Below are 17,827 nucleotides of genomic sequence, written 5' to 3'. Positions count from 1 at the left end.
TGTAAAATTGAAAAAATAAGTGCCAAGAAGTAAGAACATTAGTATTTTAAAAATGCAAATTTAAATATAAGCCGATATTTTTTGAAAATTAGGTTTACCAACTTTTTATTAAATACTCACCAACATTTTTTTAATAATAAATACCTATAATATTTCATACATATTATTTATGAATCGTGACTATATAATAATAATAATAAGGAGATTTTGAGGAGAAGCTCTGCATACCCATGTAATACAATTTAATATATTTAAGAGTGTTATTTAATTTATCGACACCAAAAATATGTATCATAAATTCATAAGGTATACAGTGATCCCAAGTTTTTCTATAAGTCCTTGCAGTTATTTCTATGATATTATACCGTGTGATTACACTAAATCATCCTCCCCCCCCCCAAAAAAAAAAGTTTCCTGTGGAAGTCCTGGAAAACGTCACGTGACTATTATAGTTCTTATAGACTATACTATTAAAATATTTATCGTTTCTCGCATAACTACGTTACAATAATATTGTTACATAAATACATAACACATTGATTATACCTATCTAGTAATGATCGAGATTTGCGTCGGTCGGCACGTCGGTTTCGCGGCGTCTTCGGCCAAACCGGTACCTATAATAAACATACGGCGGCCGTGACCGTGGTAGTGGTATTCGGCGGCTGCGGTTGACGCGGGCGAACCGGTGCGCGGTTTTTTTTTTTTTCGCTTTCCACAGGCTTTCGCACTCTGCCACCGCCCCGAATTCGCCTGGTGGGAATCAATTAAATACCCGGCACCGGACTGTACCGACGAACATTCGACATTTAGAGGCCGCGAACGCACTCGCCCAACACGCAACGATAATATAACACGTACACGGCGGCGCCGAGTCTCCTCCGATTTATTGTATCGGACTGGTCATAGTATCCGTCATTTTGTCCGATCGCCGTTTTTCACACCGCTTATTGTGACTTTTGCGAACTTCGTTTTTCGCTCACTCCTCGTTCGCCGCACAGCCGTACGCATATACGCCGCCGCCGTCGACGAACCCCGAACGAATCAGGTACCTACATGCATACTACTCTATAATATTATGTTTCAGTAACACACACAATAACAGTAACTATTATAATGATAACAATATAACGTGTATAACATTAACTGCTGTCGGACGGACGAAGATACCCGCACTTGGAGTGTACCACCTATATATAGCTATAGGTAGGTACGTCATATATTATATACTATATAGTGGGTACATAATATTATAATCTATATTTAATGGTAGGTGTATAGTTGTTGAAACGGTAAGCTGGAGAAACAGCGGTCTTATGTCAACCCAGTGCAAAAGCCTTCCCTAGAAGTCTAAAAATGCATTTTGGTTTAAGGAAGGCTTTGGTTTTCGATTGGTAACCGACTTTAGGGTTTAGACGGTTTGCGATTAAGAACGACATGGAATTATATTAGGTTCCTACTTATCTAGTAAACACGAAACCAGTATTATTTAAATATTATTTTGCAGTGCCTATGGGCACCTGCTAAACTAAATTAAAAGTAGATAATTCAAAACACAAAGTGTTACACAATAAATATATTTTATTTAGTGTACATAATTAAGTATTACGAAATAAGAATAATAATTATACTTTGAAAATTAAATTTTATATTTTAGTTGCTTCCTTAATTATAATGCTTTTTCACTAATCCCGATACCTATTTTTAGGGGGAAATTATACGGTGTATTATATAAAAAAAAATGACTTCACAGGAAATATTCTCACACCTAGTTAGTAATATGTCAGATTTTGATGGTTTTTTTTAATCTGAAAGAAGAGAACTTTTCGCAGGTCGAATCATAGCCCAAATTTAATTTTTTTTTTTAAATGGTGCTAGAAAAATTCATTTAAAAAATAACACATAATGAAAATTATTCAAATGTATATTTTAGCTTCTATAATAATTACTATAGTTTTAAAATCTGGCTTTAATCCATCCTGCAAAACGTTCCCTTTTTAAAATAAAAAAAAAAAATTTAAAAATCCGACTATTCTACGAGGCGTGAGAGATTTTCTTGTTAGACATGTGCTTATACTAGAAACGTACCAGCTCCGACATCTTTAATATTAAGTATTATACTGAACATACTTTTAATTATTATTTTCCTCATTAGTAAAATATTAGTGTTATTATCTTCAAAAGTCATTATTCTCTGTAAAATTATTTTATAAATTATTTTACTACACCTTCTTACCTTTTTTATTTCACAAACTTTTTATCCAACTTAATACTTTAAACTCATAATAACCAATAAATTTACTATAGTAATTAAGTTTGATAATTCTGGCATATTCTAAACTGATCTTAAGAGGACGCTACACAGCCATCTGTTGTCTCCGTCTTACAAGTGCGTAACATAGCAGATGTACGCTCAGGAGAACACGTTTAGTTCCGTTAGTTTAAAAATTAGAGTGAATCGGCCTATTATGAAACTTGATGGTAAGTACAATAATTGTGTTTGTATGTGGGTTTTTTTACGAAAGTTCATTTTTTTAGGAAGTTATGCGTATATAATATATTGTAAATTATAAATGCACATATCTCACTTCAAACCTGAATTATCGTAAAAAACCCACATGCGAACACATATAATGATGATCTTACCATCCAGTTTTGTAATAGGTTGATTGACTCTAATTTTTAAACTAACCGAGTTAAACGTGATCTGCTGAGCGTAAATTTGCTATGTTATACTATGTAAGACGGAGACAAAAAATATCCATGTAGCGTCCTCTTAATACAGAAAAACCTACTGTATTACTAGTAAGTATACTTAACATTTCATCATACAAGATTGATTACACTCACTCAAATACTTGGTACAATATTAAAATATGAATAACGTTACACCACGTTTTTCTTCTGACACCATAGCTACTGAAATACGTCACATTTTCCACTGATAAATAAATTGAGTCTGATATTTAATGGATCATATATTTTTCCTACAAAATTAGGTACACTAAAATATTTTTATGTTAGCGAAACAAATAAGTAATGACCACTTACAAATATAAACAGAAAAATAAAAATATAAAAAGTTACCTACCTATTCTCTAGACGCGGTTCATTCTTTAGATCAAAGCAAAATATTATATCAAATAAACGTCACAGACAAAGCAATTTCGTTAAATATAAAATATAAAAAACAAAATAAATCATTTTGCTTCAACTGTATTTGGACAGATATACTATATTTTAGTATTTACTATCACAAAAAAAATATAAGAAAATACTTTGAGATATATTATGTGTAAATAAGTAAACAATGGATTACATAGAGAATATACATAGGTATAATTTGGTATTTTAATTAATAATTTGCACACCAAACTGCAAACCGCAAGATAAAAAAAAAATTGTATTCCATCAAATAAAATAAACTAAAATATCACACATATATTTAGATTTTAGTTACCTATATAATTCATTAAATTGTATTAAATCATTTAAATTTTAAATCAAATATTGCTGGGAGTTATCAATGGATAACTTCCCAATCCTATTATTCGCCGTTAATTTTATATTCTTTCCTTTATCAAATCTAATTATTGTACAAATAACTGTATAGATTGTAGATGTATTTTAATAATAAATAAAAAAAAAAAAAAAACCAAATATATTAATATGTTCAAATATCTAAAAAGTATGCATCATTAATCCATAATATTCGCATGCTCTTGAAGTTACTAGGTATCCCATTAAATTAAAAATTTAATGTAATTCCAATATTCAAATATTATTATAGACCCAAATACGAATAGTACCTATAATAATATTATAATATATACTATACAACTAACAACGATTTAAAAATTACTTTTTAGTGATATCTATAAATAATAGGGACACGGGACAGTAGGTATAAATATACTTTTTTATCTATTATTATTATTTAATATTACTACCGATAAAATAACAACCATACAAATTGAGATCTTTACATTCGTTGTAAGTTTTAACTTTAGAGTATATCATAATAATTTTTATAAATATTGCAGACATTAATAACATAAAAAGTACTGTCTAGTGATTCAATAAGTTATATTTTATCGTAAGTATTAGCTAAAATTTGTAAGCCCGTTTAAAAATTAAAAAATATATTTACAAAAACACTAATCGTCTATTATAATTATCCATACATCGTGTTAAGATATAGCTCAAAAATGTTATTATTATTGTTTAATTTATTGTGAATGGCAATAAAGAATACCAAATGTATAGCGTACGTGAGGACTGTATTGTTGGCCATTGTTATTACACCGCAATAATATGTCGATATGTCTAATGAGTTGAAATGTAAGTTATTAATTCTTATATATACATTTTTTTTTATAAATGTACAAAATACTGATGGCACATTTTAACCAACCATAACAAACGGGTGTCAACTTATCTCTTCCTTGACTAATTGTCAACCATAGTTAATATATATAGGTACCTATATATTATATTTTCGCACATATCCAGTCATTATGTATTCGACTACGTGGATTTCGATAAGTATATAGATTACACGCTTAAAGAAAACACTAGGTTAACATTTATTTGAAATTCCTGAGCGTGCTTACTTACAATTTTACGAAACTATAGATTAATATCACAGCTAATAATATAATTAAATGTTCAGGTCTCCAATCATAAATGCTTTATAATTTTGACTTGAATATAATGATCCTATAGATGTCGTATATTATTTTTAACTTTTAAATTGACATTCTCTACATTGAGAAGTAGATTTTATATTCTTAGCCTAACAAGACTTCTGTGAAGAAAAAGAAATATGACACGTCTATGTACCGCCCCTCCTTTGTTCGCTACTTCGTGAGCATTAATCTTGTCTCTAATGGAGCTCATGTATTTGGTACGCTCGGGATAAAACTTTTATGTCTCCCGAGTTTTGACAGTTTTAATTCGATCAAAATTATAGCACAAACTCCTTAAAAAAATTGCTCAAATCATAGATTTTCATTACACTATGAATAACCACCCACGGTATACAAAATTACAAACATAAAAGCATAGGAAAAATGAATTTTCTTTTTCTTTCACTTCGACCTATATAAAATTCGTGGCTTTTTAAAAACGGTTCAATTTCCTCGTACAAAGAATTTAACGTTCCAACAGTAATACATCATGGAAACATGCATATTAATATAGTTCTCTCACTCAAATCCTATACCTATCAATTAATTCAATTGCAATAGAACTGCAAATCATTTCGCTCTAACCGACAGCACTTCTAAAAAACAATAATCAGTACCTATAATAACTACTCACATAATATGTTATAAAATATGACATGTATATTAGATTTTAGGTGCCTGTGTTGCAAACTTACCAACCACAAAAAAACAATAAGTATAAAGTTTAAATAATAAAAAATAGATTATTTTTTTTTGCTAAAATCTTATGCGTGGTTCGTTTATTAGTATAATTAAGATCAAGTTTACAACTTTTGGTGTACCTATAGTATTATAATATTTGCATAAACCATTAGTTGCGTTTGAAAACTATGTATAGGTATATAGTATATACTATATATAGGAACAATGATCGTGATCGTTAAAAAAGCAGTCTGCGCTTATAACAATTAATAAGTGTGTGTCTGCAGTGTACCTACTGTTAAGGCCGTAAACGTCATGTTCTGAAGTTGGACGATTCCAAGTTCAATTATGTTGAATGACCCGGCTATTGCAATAATACGTCATGATGCCTACCTACATTATATTATTATCACTCGAATACTCGACTGCAACTGGTTTATCGGCGATTCCAAAAAAATACTATACTTTGTCACTCATTAACAGTCGTTTAAAATGTGACAATAATAATATTATGCAAAAGGTATCGATTATATAGATACATCGAACGCAACACATATAGGTAGATCTAAACTATTCGTATATAATAATAATTCATAATAAATCGAATCCATTGGCACACAAATACGCGATTTGCATAATATGATATACATGTGACCTATACGTATAATAAATAATAAATATTGATTTGTGAAACGTCGTATGAATATAATATATGTGTACAACTGTAATATGTAACTATACATATATACGCGAGTACCTATATCGGGAACGTTTTGGCTCCCACCGAAATACCTCGGCGTCGCCGGTCGTTTTAAAATTTTGAATCATTATTCATTATAAAAGTCGCGTGAAAATAACGGTTAGGACCGCACATCGAATGTTAATAATCGTATTTGTTGTCACAGCTCGTGGCGAATCACCGTCATCATTATTAATGGATGTGTATGTATAGTAGCTAAAAGCGGATACGGTCTATCTGCAAAAGACTGAGTTGATATTCCAAAGTGGCGTGATATATAAACGTTTCGGTTTCCGACTGGAACGCGACTGGAATGACTTTAAAACTTAAAATCATTATTGCCGCCGCACCAAGAGTTTCGATTATAGAAGCAATAATTAACGGACACAATGGAAATGTACATTATTAGAAATCCGATAGTCGCGCACATGCATATTAAAACGCCGGAGTGCGTATACATACACATATTTACTATTTTATTGTCTGTGATGATGGGTACGTCTGTACTATATTGTAATAATATGCGGTGAGAGTATTTGGTGCCAGCCATGAATCTCTGTTCGCGACCGTCACATTGTGGTTTTCATTGCGACTGGACACCCGCATAATATTACATTAGACGCCGTCGATTACAATGGAATTTAGTCGAAAATGTATAGGTAGGTTAGGTACGTATGACGCCGTGTGCTCCACTCCCGAGTTTGGATCTCACGATTGTCGTTCGATCGGAAGACAAATGACAATCATTATCATTATATGCAAACTAGAACGATCCTCGAAAATCAACAAACACACACACACATACACGGTATAATGAAAAGTAAGCCAACGTTCATATTAACTGCTCAAATTCGATATAAGTATAGCTTGTTAATAATGCCATTGATTATACATAATTACCATGTATAATCAATGATAATACTCTCTCAACTACTTCATTAAACTATATAATATGACATTATCCCACAATCTTCTTCGAATAGAATAAAAAAATTAATAGCACAACAAACGAACAAAAACATTAATTCGTATACTAGCACGTCTAAAAAAAATACTATAATGTTTTTATTTTACAATGAACAGTAGAATATATAATATAATATATTATAACCCTTAAATATACACAATAAAGTACCATTGATTAAATATACAGTACAATATTAAGTATATTTAATCAATGACAGTACCTATCATAGTATCATATCATACAATATAAAAAAACATACAAGAAATAAACAATTAATATGTTATACATAATATATTATTTTAGCGTATACCCACTATAAACTATTTGTAAAAAAAAAAATAAAAGAAATCGAGAGAAATTTACTAGAGAAATATTCAAGGCAAATTTGTCGCAAGAAAGTATCTTACCATAATCAGACAATATTCATATTCCGGATATCCAGATCAATTTTGGATGTATAAACTATTTAAAACACTGCAAAAATCCCAATTATAATCATCCTATAATAGAAATAGTTTCTATAATGTTCATTTTTGAATAAGACATAAAATAACTGGTTATACAGTTTAATACAAGAACTTACTCATAACAAAATGACAGATCCAAATGCAGACTGGCTTGTTGAGTAATGGGTAGGTACTTTTAATATATTATTCCAATTTTGGTCAATAGCTTGTCGCACTCTGCAAGTTACTGGCAATATATGGGTTCATATAGGGATTATATGGATTAGATAAACAATATTATAATGAATTATTTATTAATACTTTTTAATTCTCATTTCCATATCATTTCCATATAATATAAGGCAGTATATTATGTGTACCTAATCTAATTAAAAAAAATGATGTTTTTGTTTAAAATAATATTTAAGTAGATACCTACCTAATAATAAATTAGTTTCGTAACTTAAGTATTCATATCAATTTAGAGTACCTATCTACGAAAGTTAGATCTAGTAAATTAATGAGCATAAGATATTTTTCCATTACTTAAAAATTTACTGTTCGTTTTCTCTATAAACTATATTATAGTCTATATTCTATAATAATATAACATTATACCTAAATGCATTAATATTTAACATTTTAATACCTGTCATACATAATATAATTATACATTAGTTGTCCTAATAATTTGGAAATTGGAATAATATATTTACCGCAGTAACCGTTATTTTTTATTGGTTTTTAAGATGTTATATTTATCTGGTATCTTATAGTATTAACCTACTGTTGATACGCATATTATTGACATGTAACCCGATATACGATACACGATCCACGTTCCAATTCCACGTTCTATGACATCGTTTTAGAGTCAAAAATATAGACTATTGCCATGAAATGTCATTAAACGTAATACGTAGTTAGGTACATATGAACTAGGGGATTATCCAGCTTTTACGTGTTTTTTTTTTTTATCATTATTTTAACTATTTTGTCAAAATTATTGATAACTGCAAATAAATATAAAATAAAAACTTCAATAGTTAAGTCAAAGTTGTTTTGTTTTTCCGTAGTTGGTATTTATTTTTTTTTTTTTCGTACTCGTTTACTTAATTGTTTGTGCTTATCTATATGCATATTGCATTTTGTGCTTAAACTGCACAAAAAATATTAAACTATATGCACTGATTATGTTAAAACAATATTAATTGTGTATCAACAGTCCGAATACGATCGAATACTATTATTATTATTATTTGTTTGTCTTGTCTTTTTTTTTCTTAGATTTCAAAGTCGTCGAAAAAAAACCAAATATACACAATGAACAAATTACTATCGATTGTCGTTTTGTTGGCCGTAGCTGTTTGCTCGTGTCATTGCATCTCGGATCGTAGAAGCATCAGATCAGCAACGCCCGAGGTTTCTGCCGACATCGACCCGATCACTGTTGACGCCATCGCACCACGTGATTCAGCAGCTGCAGAGACTGTCGATGTGTACAACACAGGTAATATTGTATAATAATACCGATAAAACTTCCGCAGGTTTCTGATCTATTCAGAGGCTTTTAGATTCTGAGCGGAGCAGTGAATGTGTTGATTTTACAATGATTTTTTTTTTCATTTGTGTCTGTCATCACCTTTCGGGACGGTAAAAATGCTGAGATTTTCTTCAACAATATCTTTTCTGATAATAATGCGAATCTAGGTGGTACTTTGGTGGGTCAAAAGTAAATAATCCCCAGGAGTTTTCAATAGCACCGGGAAAAAAAAATTAAAAAATTAACGCAAAATTGGTTTTTGACAAAATTGATTTTGATTTTTGGTGTAATTCTAAAAAAAGTCAATAAAATTGTATTTGTTGGGTCAAAAAGCTTTAAAATGTAATACAGGGCTGCAGATATATCGTTACAATATCAGTTGAAAAAAATTAAAAATACATTAACCCAATTTTTTTATAAACTTTTAATGTTCAATTTTTGACAACATTTATCAAATTTCAAATCTCAAAATGATTTTGTAGTTATAAGTTTATATAATGGTCAAATATCATAGCTAAAGAATAAGGATTGAAAATGCAGAGTGACTTCCACTTCCCGCTTTTTTTTCTTTTTTTTTTTGTTACTTCCGTTCATCTAGAAATACGCAAACTTACCCAACGGTTTTCGAATAATTTCATAAAATATGTACCTATTAAACAAATAGGTCACAGATTGACATGTAAAATAAAAATTATTGTTTTTAATTTTTTCTATAGGTATCTATTAATTATTATTGTCCAAGTCCAATTATTATTTATATTATATGTTATATTATACGTATGAATAATATTTAAATTAAAATGATTATTTCATAAATATTTGGAAGGGACTTCACGCTTTGAGTGGAAGGGAGTGTAAATTACTAATGAGTAATCCAAACCATGTAGGTATAATAAGAATAGGTATAACGTCTTAGATTACTGAAAATATAGATACCATAGTTATTTTATTCAATACGAACCAAAATATTCTTATACTTAATAATTTGATATTATGCTCTTGTTTTTATAAATTACATAAAAAGTAAATATTTTTCATAATTATATAAAAATCAAATATTTTTCGTCTTTAATTTGTAAACCGCAATGTATTGGAGTTGAACTATATGAAGATTCAAATAAATTAAATAATCTCTAGGACAGTTTAGTTTTTTTTTATATAGGTATAGTATTGACTTAAGCGTTTTTGTCTTTGGTATTTTGGCCAACACACATAGGTAATTGTGCTATTCTATACCGTTTGTAGTCATGCACCATTGAGTAGTTGCGTTGAAAAACCAACTCGTGACAATTATTCGAACTTCCGGTGGTATCGCTTATTATTTTCTTTGTAACGATGTTAAGCATTTTTGTAATGGTGTACACAAGATAAACATGTATAAATAGCACGACAATTACGAATTTGAGTTCACTATGCAGCTCGTATAAAGGTACATAATTTTTTCTCTCTATATAAAAAAAAAAAAACAAAAAACATTACGACCCTATTTTTTGACCTTATTATATATTGGTTGTTATTGCTTGTTATATGATTACAATATGTATAGGTATTTACCTAGCATATATAAAATGTATGTGTATACGTAATGATTTTCTTCTTCTTGCATTACACCAGTACTTATACCTACGTAAACCGCGGATTTATTAAATGAAAAATCATCTCGCGACGCATTATTCTATAGTATTATCTTTTATAGGTTCTACCTATTACCAGTTACCACAACAAGTCCATGCGACTTGTACTTAATGCACGCGTAGTATCCACGTACTACGTATACACCTGTATAACTTACCGACTGGTTACTCCCAATCTCCACTTCACACTAGTGTTTTCATCGCAGCTCTCGATATGTAAAAGGTAGAATACATCAGTTACATTGTTAATTCGTATTTGTATGATCTCCACTGAAACACGTGATGTTATACTCTTCACGAAATATATACCTACCTATATAGTCTATACTTAATATACCGACAGCGACGGGCTATGGACTATAGCCTACACGTCAACGTTCACTTCGGTGCTCTCATTACTATTATCGTGGATAATCAACACAGTAGATACGATAAATAATTTAATATATATAGTAGCTATACTATAGCTGGTATAATATTATAGTAGATACCGCTACTGTATAGTCTATACCTAGTGAGTAGTGGCTATAGTATGAAAGTATAATATACTAATATAGGCAGTAGGTACCTATAGTCTATGTAGGTAATGTGTATAGTTGTATAAACTATAGTAGTGATAATATAGTTAATTTTGTAATCACGTATGTGCCATGTAGTCTAATAGCCCATCATATTATAATATATAGAATACAAAAAATCTATTCAAGTACTCACACAAGTATTTATTTATACAATGTAGGTATAGACATGATACATAATATATATACGAGTATAGTTATCGTGGAATACTTACCGGTTATACTACTTACCCGCGCTAGAGTGAATTATTTTTCTTGATGTGGCCAAGTACTTTTTTCTCATATGAGACTCACCTCCAATGACTATAATCATACGTCGACTACTATACGGCGTGACGACGAATTATCGTTGAATTAGAAATTAAATAAATATGCTCTATGTAATGTTACATATCAGTATAGGTACATCACTGCAGATATTAATTATTATAATATATATGATTATATTAATTATTAACTATATACAGCCATTTTCATGATTTTTCTTCAATACAGTTAAGTAATTAAAAGATACACTTTTGCATAATATAATGTATAGTCCGGTACCTACCTACATCATAAGTTCATAAGATAAAGGTGACTAACATCATGTATCTGATGAATTGCCCCCTATGTCGTCACGTGAACCATTGTTTTTAATAATCCATCGATTATCAGTGTGATTTTTTACCATAGACCGGGCGGGCATATATTGTTTTAGTTCTCTCTTTTTATGAGAATTTATGGGGGGTATATAGATACCTAATGTGTACACGTACATACACGATGCATATATATACGCATACATACATACATACATACATACATACATACATACATACATACATACATACATACATACATACATACATACATTACATGCATATAGGTACATATACCATTAAATAATACGACGAAATGAGATGGCTTATATCAGCTGTGGCTACAATTGGTGAGGTTGACGACAAGTTGGAAAAAAATTTTAAATTTTAAAAATATCATCAAGTATATACCTATTATTTAAAATAATTATTAATATTATATTATGCAAGGAAAAACGGTTTCTGAAAAAATGTATTCGTCTCAGGGGGCTAAAGATAAGCATTTGAAAGGCTAAGCACCCCCCCCCCACCACCTCCTTAAATTGCGCTTATACGACCCATCTATATACCTAACACCTGCAGTATAGATTATATTAGTAACCATATTGCTTATAATGATATTTAATGGCCGCGAACCGTTCAGTTTCAGCCAGGGGCAAAAAGGGCGGCCACAAGCACAAGATGGAGATGATGCACATGGGCCTGAGCTACGTGAAAATGATTCTTAGCACGCTGATGGCGGCCATCGGGCACGTGTTCGCGTTCAAGAGCGTCGGGCTGAGCCTGATCAGCGTGCTCATCCAGATCGCACAGTTCATCATGGTGCTGAAGAAGAACCGCGAGAGCCAGCCGCCGTCGTACAAGATCGTCGAGACCCCGTGGCACACGTCGCCCACCGAGTCGTACGGCGCTTACGGTTCGTACGCCGGCCACGCCAAGTCATCGGCCGCGGCCAACTACTCGCCGTACGCCGCGCCGCAGGTCAGGAGACGCCGGTGATGACGGCGGTGGGGACGGAAGGATGTCCGGTGCGCGGAAACCGGCCGGCCGGACGACATTAATATTTACGTACCTATATTGTTATAGCAAATAATAATAACAAACCACTGGAAAATGCCACCCGCCGTCGCGGAGGCATTATACGTCATACCGCGGAACATAACATTTCGGCCATTTTTAATTATTATTATTATTATCATCATTACCTATATATTTATTATTATATATTTATTTTATTTATTTATCATGACGAGTGTGTACGTGCGTGTACATGTTACTCGCTCACATACGAATATACCTATATCATTATCATTATTATTATTATTATTATTATTATTACCAATTTATTATGATTCGTTTCGCGTCGTCTGCAGCAGCGTCAATAGCGCCGTAGTTGACCGCGCACGACCGCGCATTATTGTATATTATAATAATATATTATTATTATTATTATATAATATAATTGTTTCTTTGTAATGACTTATTTGATTTCGCGCAATTTATTATAAAACACGTTTCCAAAAATCGAATTGTCTACGTCGACGCCATAATAATAATATAATAATATTATTGCAAAACCCTTCCCGCGGCGGCCCGTGCTGCAGCTCGCCGCCCAACAACGCGTGCAGTATAGGTAGATACATTAACGTCGTTAGTGCAATCACCGGGTACATAATGCATACATGCACAGTAATATTCGCTCGCCTCGTGGTAACGAGCTCGGATCGTTACATTGAAAACCTTCGTATTTTATGCAAATCTTAAAATACATTACAGCGGTGCAGCGTTACGGTGTAGGTATACCTAATACAATATTAATGTCGTGCGCGTTTTCAAATCCCGTTCCCGATTATACAATATTATGTAGAGAATTATTCGAGTCTGCAGAACATACCGAACAGTGAACACCGAAGGGAACATCTTAGATATAATACTATTATTCATAGGTGATCTTTTTTGACTTTTAAGTGCGTATATATTATTATATACGTCAATATTCTTAAGAGTTTTAACTTTTTCGAAAAAATTATTTTTACTTCAATCAATGAATTAGGTACCCAATCGAAAAACAACATTTTTGTCCTCAAGTTTTTTCATTAATATGCCTACATTTTAAGTTTCTTATTCCTGGGTACGATATTTTTCAGAGTATACAAAGATATAATATACATAAAAGTCGAATTTCAAACGAGTATTTAATTGTATTGATGAACGGGGTAGAGTCCCGACTTCCATTTCGGTTTCGGATATCGGTATTTATTTTTTCTGATTTCGTTTTTGGTTTTGAATGCCGGTATTGGTTTTTTTCGATTTTGTTTTCGGTATCGGTATCGATTACGGTTTTTAACGGTTTTAACCGGTATTCAAAATCGGTATAAAATATCGGTTTCAAGTCCTACTTATAACCATTATAACTACTCATTCAAAAATCGATTGTTATGTAATGAAGTAAGTATTACAAGTAGGTACTCCAAAAAATAATATTCTGCTTCTGAATATGAAATTAAAAATATATAATAATGTGTTGTCGTTCAAAAAAATTAAAAACTTAAAAACTTGTAAGCATATGATTTTTTCAATGAAATCAAATTATTTAAGAATAATATTTTCATTTCAAAACAATTTAATTTTTCGAAATATAATAGTGCTCACATGTACCTACCTATAGACACATAAATAGAACACTATATATACAATATTAGAAAATTATAGTCAGTATTCCATGCGGCATTCGGCATTTCGGCTTTCTATTTCTATATGATCAATGTTGTCTCAATGAATCATTGTTTTACTCGTCCGTGCTATTGTTATCTTTAAATGTGTAGTTAGGGGTGCATTTTTAAAAATATATATGATACAATAGGTTTCTCATAAGTTTTTATTGCTGGAATTAAAAAAAAGAAAGTTTAGCGTAATTCTATAAATACTTTTTATAAGCATATTTTAAAGTTCAAATCTTGGAAAAAATTCGACAAAATCGCAAAACTTTGCAAAGTATTAGAAAATAACTCTTATAGGAAGTTTGTAATGGAAAAAAGAAACTTCTGTGTGAAAAATTTGCAAATGTTATTCGAGTAAGTGAAAAAAAGAGTTATTGAAATAATATTTATTTACTTGTAAGCTTGAGGGTCGTGGCGTCACAGGGATCTGCATGCCACAAAAGATCAAGAACCGCTGTTATATGGACTATATAGTAGGTATAAACCACCCAGTTTATCTAAAATGTATACTTGTAAGTTATAAATCATAACTTGGAAAGTTGGAAATGAAAATAGAGTATATAGGACATATAGGTAGTTTATTGGAAACTACCTACAAACAATATTATTACTAGTACGTGTACAACGTCCTACTCTAAATAATTTATTTTTGTATACAATTTTTTTTAGTTTAAAATAGAATATACATTTGGGGGAGGTTCATACTGTAAACCCCTCAATGCCTTAAGTCACTATAACATAAATTCTATTTTTTGCAGTTGGAAAAAATCCTAACAATAAAGCCTGCCTACCCCATGTAAGGTTTCTGAACAGACTATATATAAATACATTATATCAGTAGGTTTTTGGATGATAGTTAATGACGTAAACGTCGTCCTTTACCTAGGTACATAAGATATTACCATATTGCTTACATGCTTACACGGTTATACAGCAATAATGAAGGTATTTATATAAAAAGCGTAAAATTCACAATGATATTTTATACAAAACTTCTATATAGGACATAGGTTCTATATTTTTAATCTATACACTCTTATATATTATGTGTATAGGTACCTAGGCACCTAACAAATAGACTATAGTTCTATGTATATTTATTTATTTATTATAGTCTAAGTTTACTCTTTTAAATTTTATTTTCCAGTGTTAAATGTTTAAGATGTAGGTACCTACCTATAATTTATAATTTTTTAATACTTCCGTTATTATAACAGCTATATAATATACAACAATATAGAAGTGTTATCTATATAGCTGTATTGAATATTTGAATATGAATAGATCTATTGTAACTTTGAGTCGAAAAAGTTTTTAGTTTGTATTGCATTTAAAAATCAATCGTCATTATCACCGTAACAGCGTATAATGAGTAGCCGAGAAAGTAGGTACATCGTACACTCCTACCTACAAATAGTTAGGCGTACATTAAATACAGAATAATAATTTATAACACGTTTTTTGACATATCAATTGTATTGTTTAAACTTTTTATCAATGTATTAATGTATAATTATACAAACAGTTCTGACATTAATTGTTAAAGAATTTTTCGTTTGATCATTGACGTCAACAATACCTCTAGGTATAGACTACAGCGACCTATAGGTAGTAAAGCGTGCCTAGGTGTGTCTTAAATTTGATCTATTTGTAAATCTTTCTCTCGACGAAGTCAGAAATTTTTCTATGTTCAACGTGTGGGACTTCAATATAAATTATAATTATATTTTAGTAGGTACATAATCTATTCTCGAGGCGTATAATAAGCATATTGTACATGGATAATAGGGCAATGTGTAACGATACACTATTATTATAGAAATACTAGCTATAGTATTAACGTAATTTCTGAGGCACGCTGTATACTCGGAAAATAAAAATATAAATATTAAATGGATTATAATATGATACAGGTACCTACCATCATGACTAAATAAACAGACATGATCACCAAAAACCAATTTTTCATATCACTGCGCATTTTCCCCAGACATGGCAAAAACAGTACAATTCCTATATAATTGTAAATAATGCAAATAAATTTTTTTTGTATGATATTAGTTTTTCTTCCGCTCTTACTTAAATTATCATTTTTTATTTGCAATGACATTTAAAAAATATTAAGACTAATTTTAAGTTATTTATAGGCATTTAATATGTACGAATTTTCTTATAGATTGAAGACTCTAAATAATTTTTCAGTATTTTTTTTTTAGTCATTACTAGTTTAAAGTTTAGCGAAATAGAATTTATTTAAACAAATAATTATTACGTTATTTCCTTCGAGGGTTTTAGTTACCTATTTTATTCTAGTTAATGGTAAAGAATATTAATTTTTTTCTAATATTTTTGTTATTTTGCATAATACTTGCTAATAAAATAGAATACTCAAAAATACGTTTACTAGTCACGCACTGCGGTCCAAGAGATAGGTGTTCTATCTGTATTTAGCATGTCTATAAGTATAGTGTATCGATATTCGATATGACAATTAGGTATGCTGATTTATCTATCTTCATAATTTCGACACACTAATTACGTGTGACGGTGGCAGTGGCGTGCCCAGGAAATTTTAATTGGGCCTGCGGGGGGGGGGGGATATAAAAATATGTTTTTTAAAATTTATTTTTTATCTTTGTGTCTGTCATCACTGCTTTAGGCAGTAACACTGCTTCGATTTTCTTCAACAGTATCTTGTTTGATGGGAAAGTGAATCTAGTTTAATACTTGAATGGCTATGTCACATAGGCTTTTTATTATATTTTAATTTTAAAGTGAGTTATGATTATTTCAAAATTGTAAATTGTTTGTATGTCTTAAAATCCTCATAGCTTGTAAAATATAATAAAAAGCCTAGGACATTGCCTATTTATCTTTAAATTGTATAAGAGATCGTATGAATAAATTATAAAAATGGTAAATACCATGATAAAAAATATCATACACACAGATATAGATACGGACTAAGATATACTCATAGATAATAAATATTATCTATGGATATTGGATATACTAGATATAGATAATAAACATATCATTATTTACAACAAGGTGGATTTAATAAATTTGGATAAATCCATCTCGATTTACACCTTGGAAGGCTTAGATCATATTACACCTATAGATCTACGTATTACCTAAAGGTATTAACTGTGTAATATTTTTTATTTACAATCTTTATTAAATAATAATTGTATTATAAGAGTGCTGTCAGTTTTGATATTAGAGTCAATTGACCTATCATCATACG

General features: G+C 30.5%; 1 protein-coding gene across 2 annotated transcripts; it reads left to right on the top strand.

Annotated features, from left to right (window-relative positions):
• The first annotated feature begins 780 nt into the window (after positions 1–780).
• On the top strand, positions 781–13,340 carry LOC132935753 (uncharacterized). Of its 2 annotated transcripts, none has more exons than XM_061002365.1 (3): positions 781–1,048; positions 8,809–9,031; positions 12,501–13,340. In XM_061002365.1, exons 2-3 carry the CDS (start codon positions 8,845–8,847, stop codon positions 12,854–12,856), a joined length of 543 nt encoding a protein of 180 aa, XP_060858348.1. In that variant the 5' UTR covers positions 781–1,048; positions 8,809–8,844; the 3' UTR covers positions 12,857–13,340. The 2 variants fall into 2 exon arrangements, with proteins under 2 accessions (XP_060858348.1, XP_060858349.1); XM_061002366.1 differs by lacking the exon at positions 781–1,048 and adding an exon at positions 1,063–1,206.
• The last annotated feature ends 4,487 nt before the right edge of the window (positions 13,341–17,827 follow it).

This window comes from Metopolophium dirhodum, chromosome 1 (assembly GCF_019925205.1).
Source record: "Metopolophium dirhodum isolate CAU chromosome 1, ASM1992520v1, whole genome shotgun sequence".
Classification (NCBI taxonomy): Eukaryota; Metazoa; Arthropoda; class Insecta; order Hemiptera; family Aphididae; genus Metopolophium; species Metopolophium dirhodum.
The sequence above is the reverse complement of the archived record's forward strand: the minus strand, read 5'-3'. Positions and strand labels throughout refer to the sequence as shown.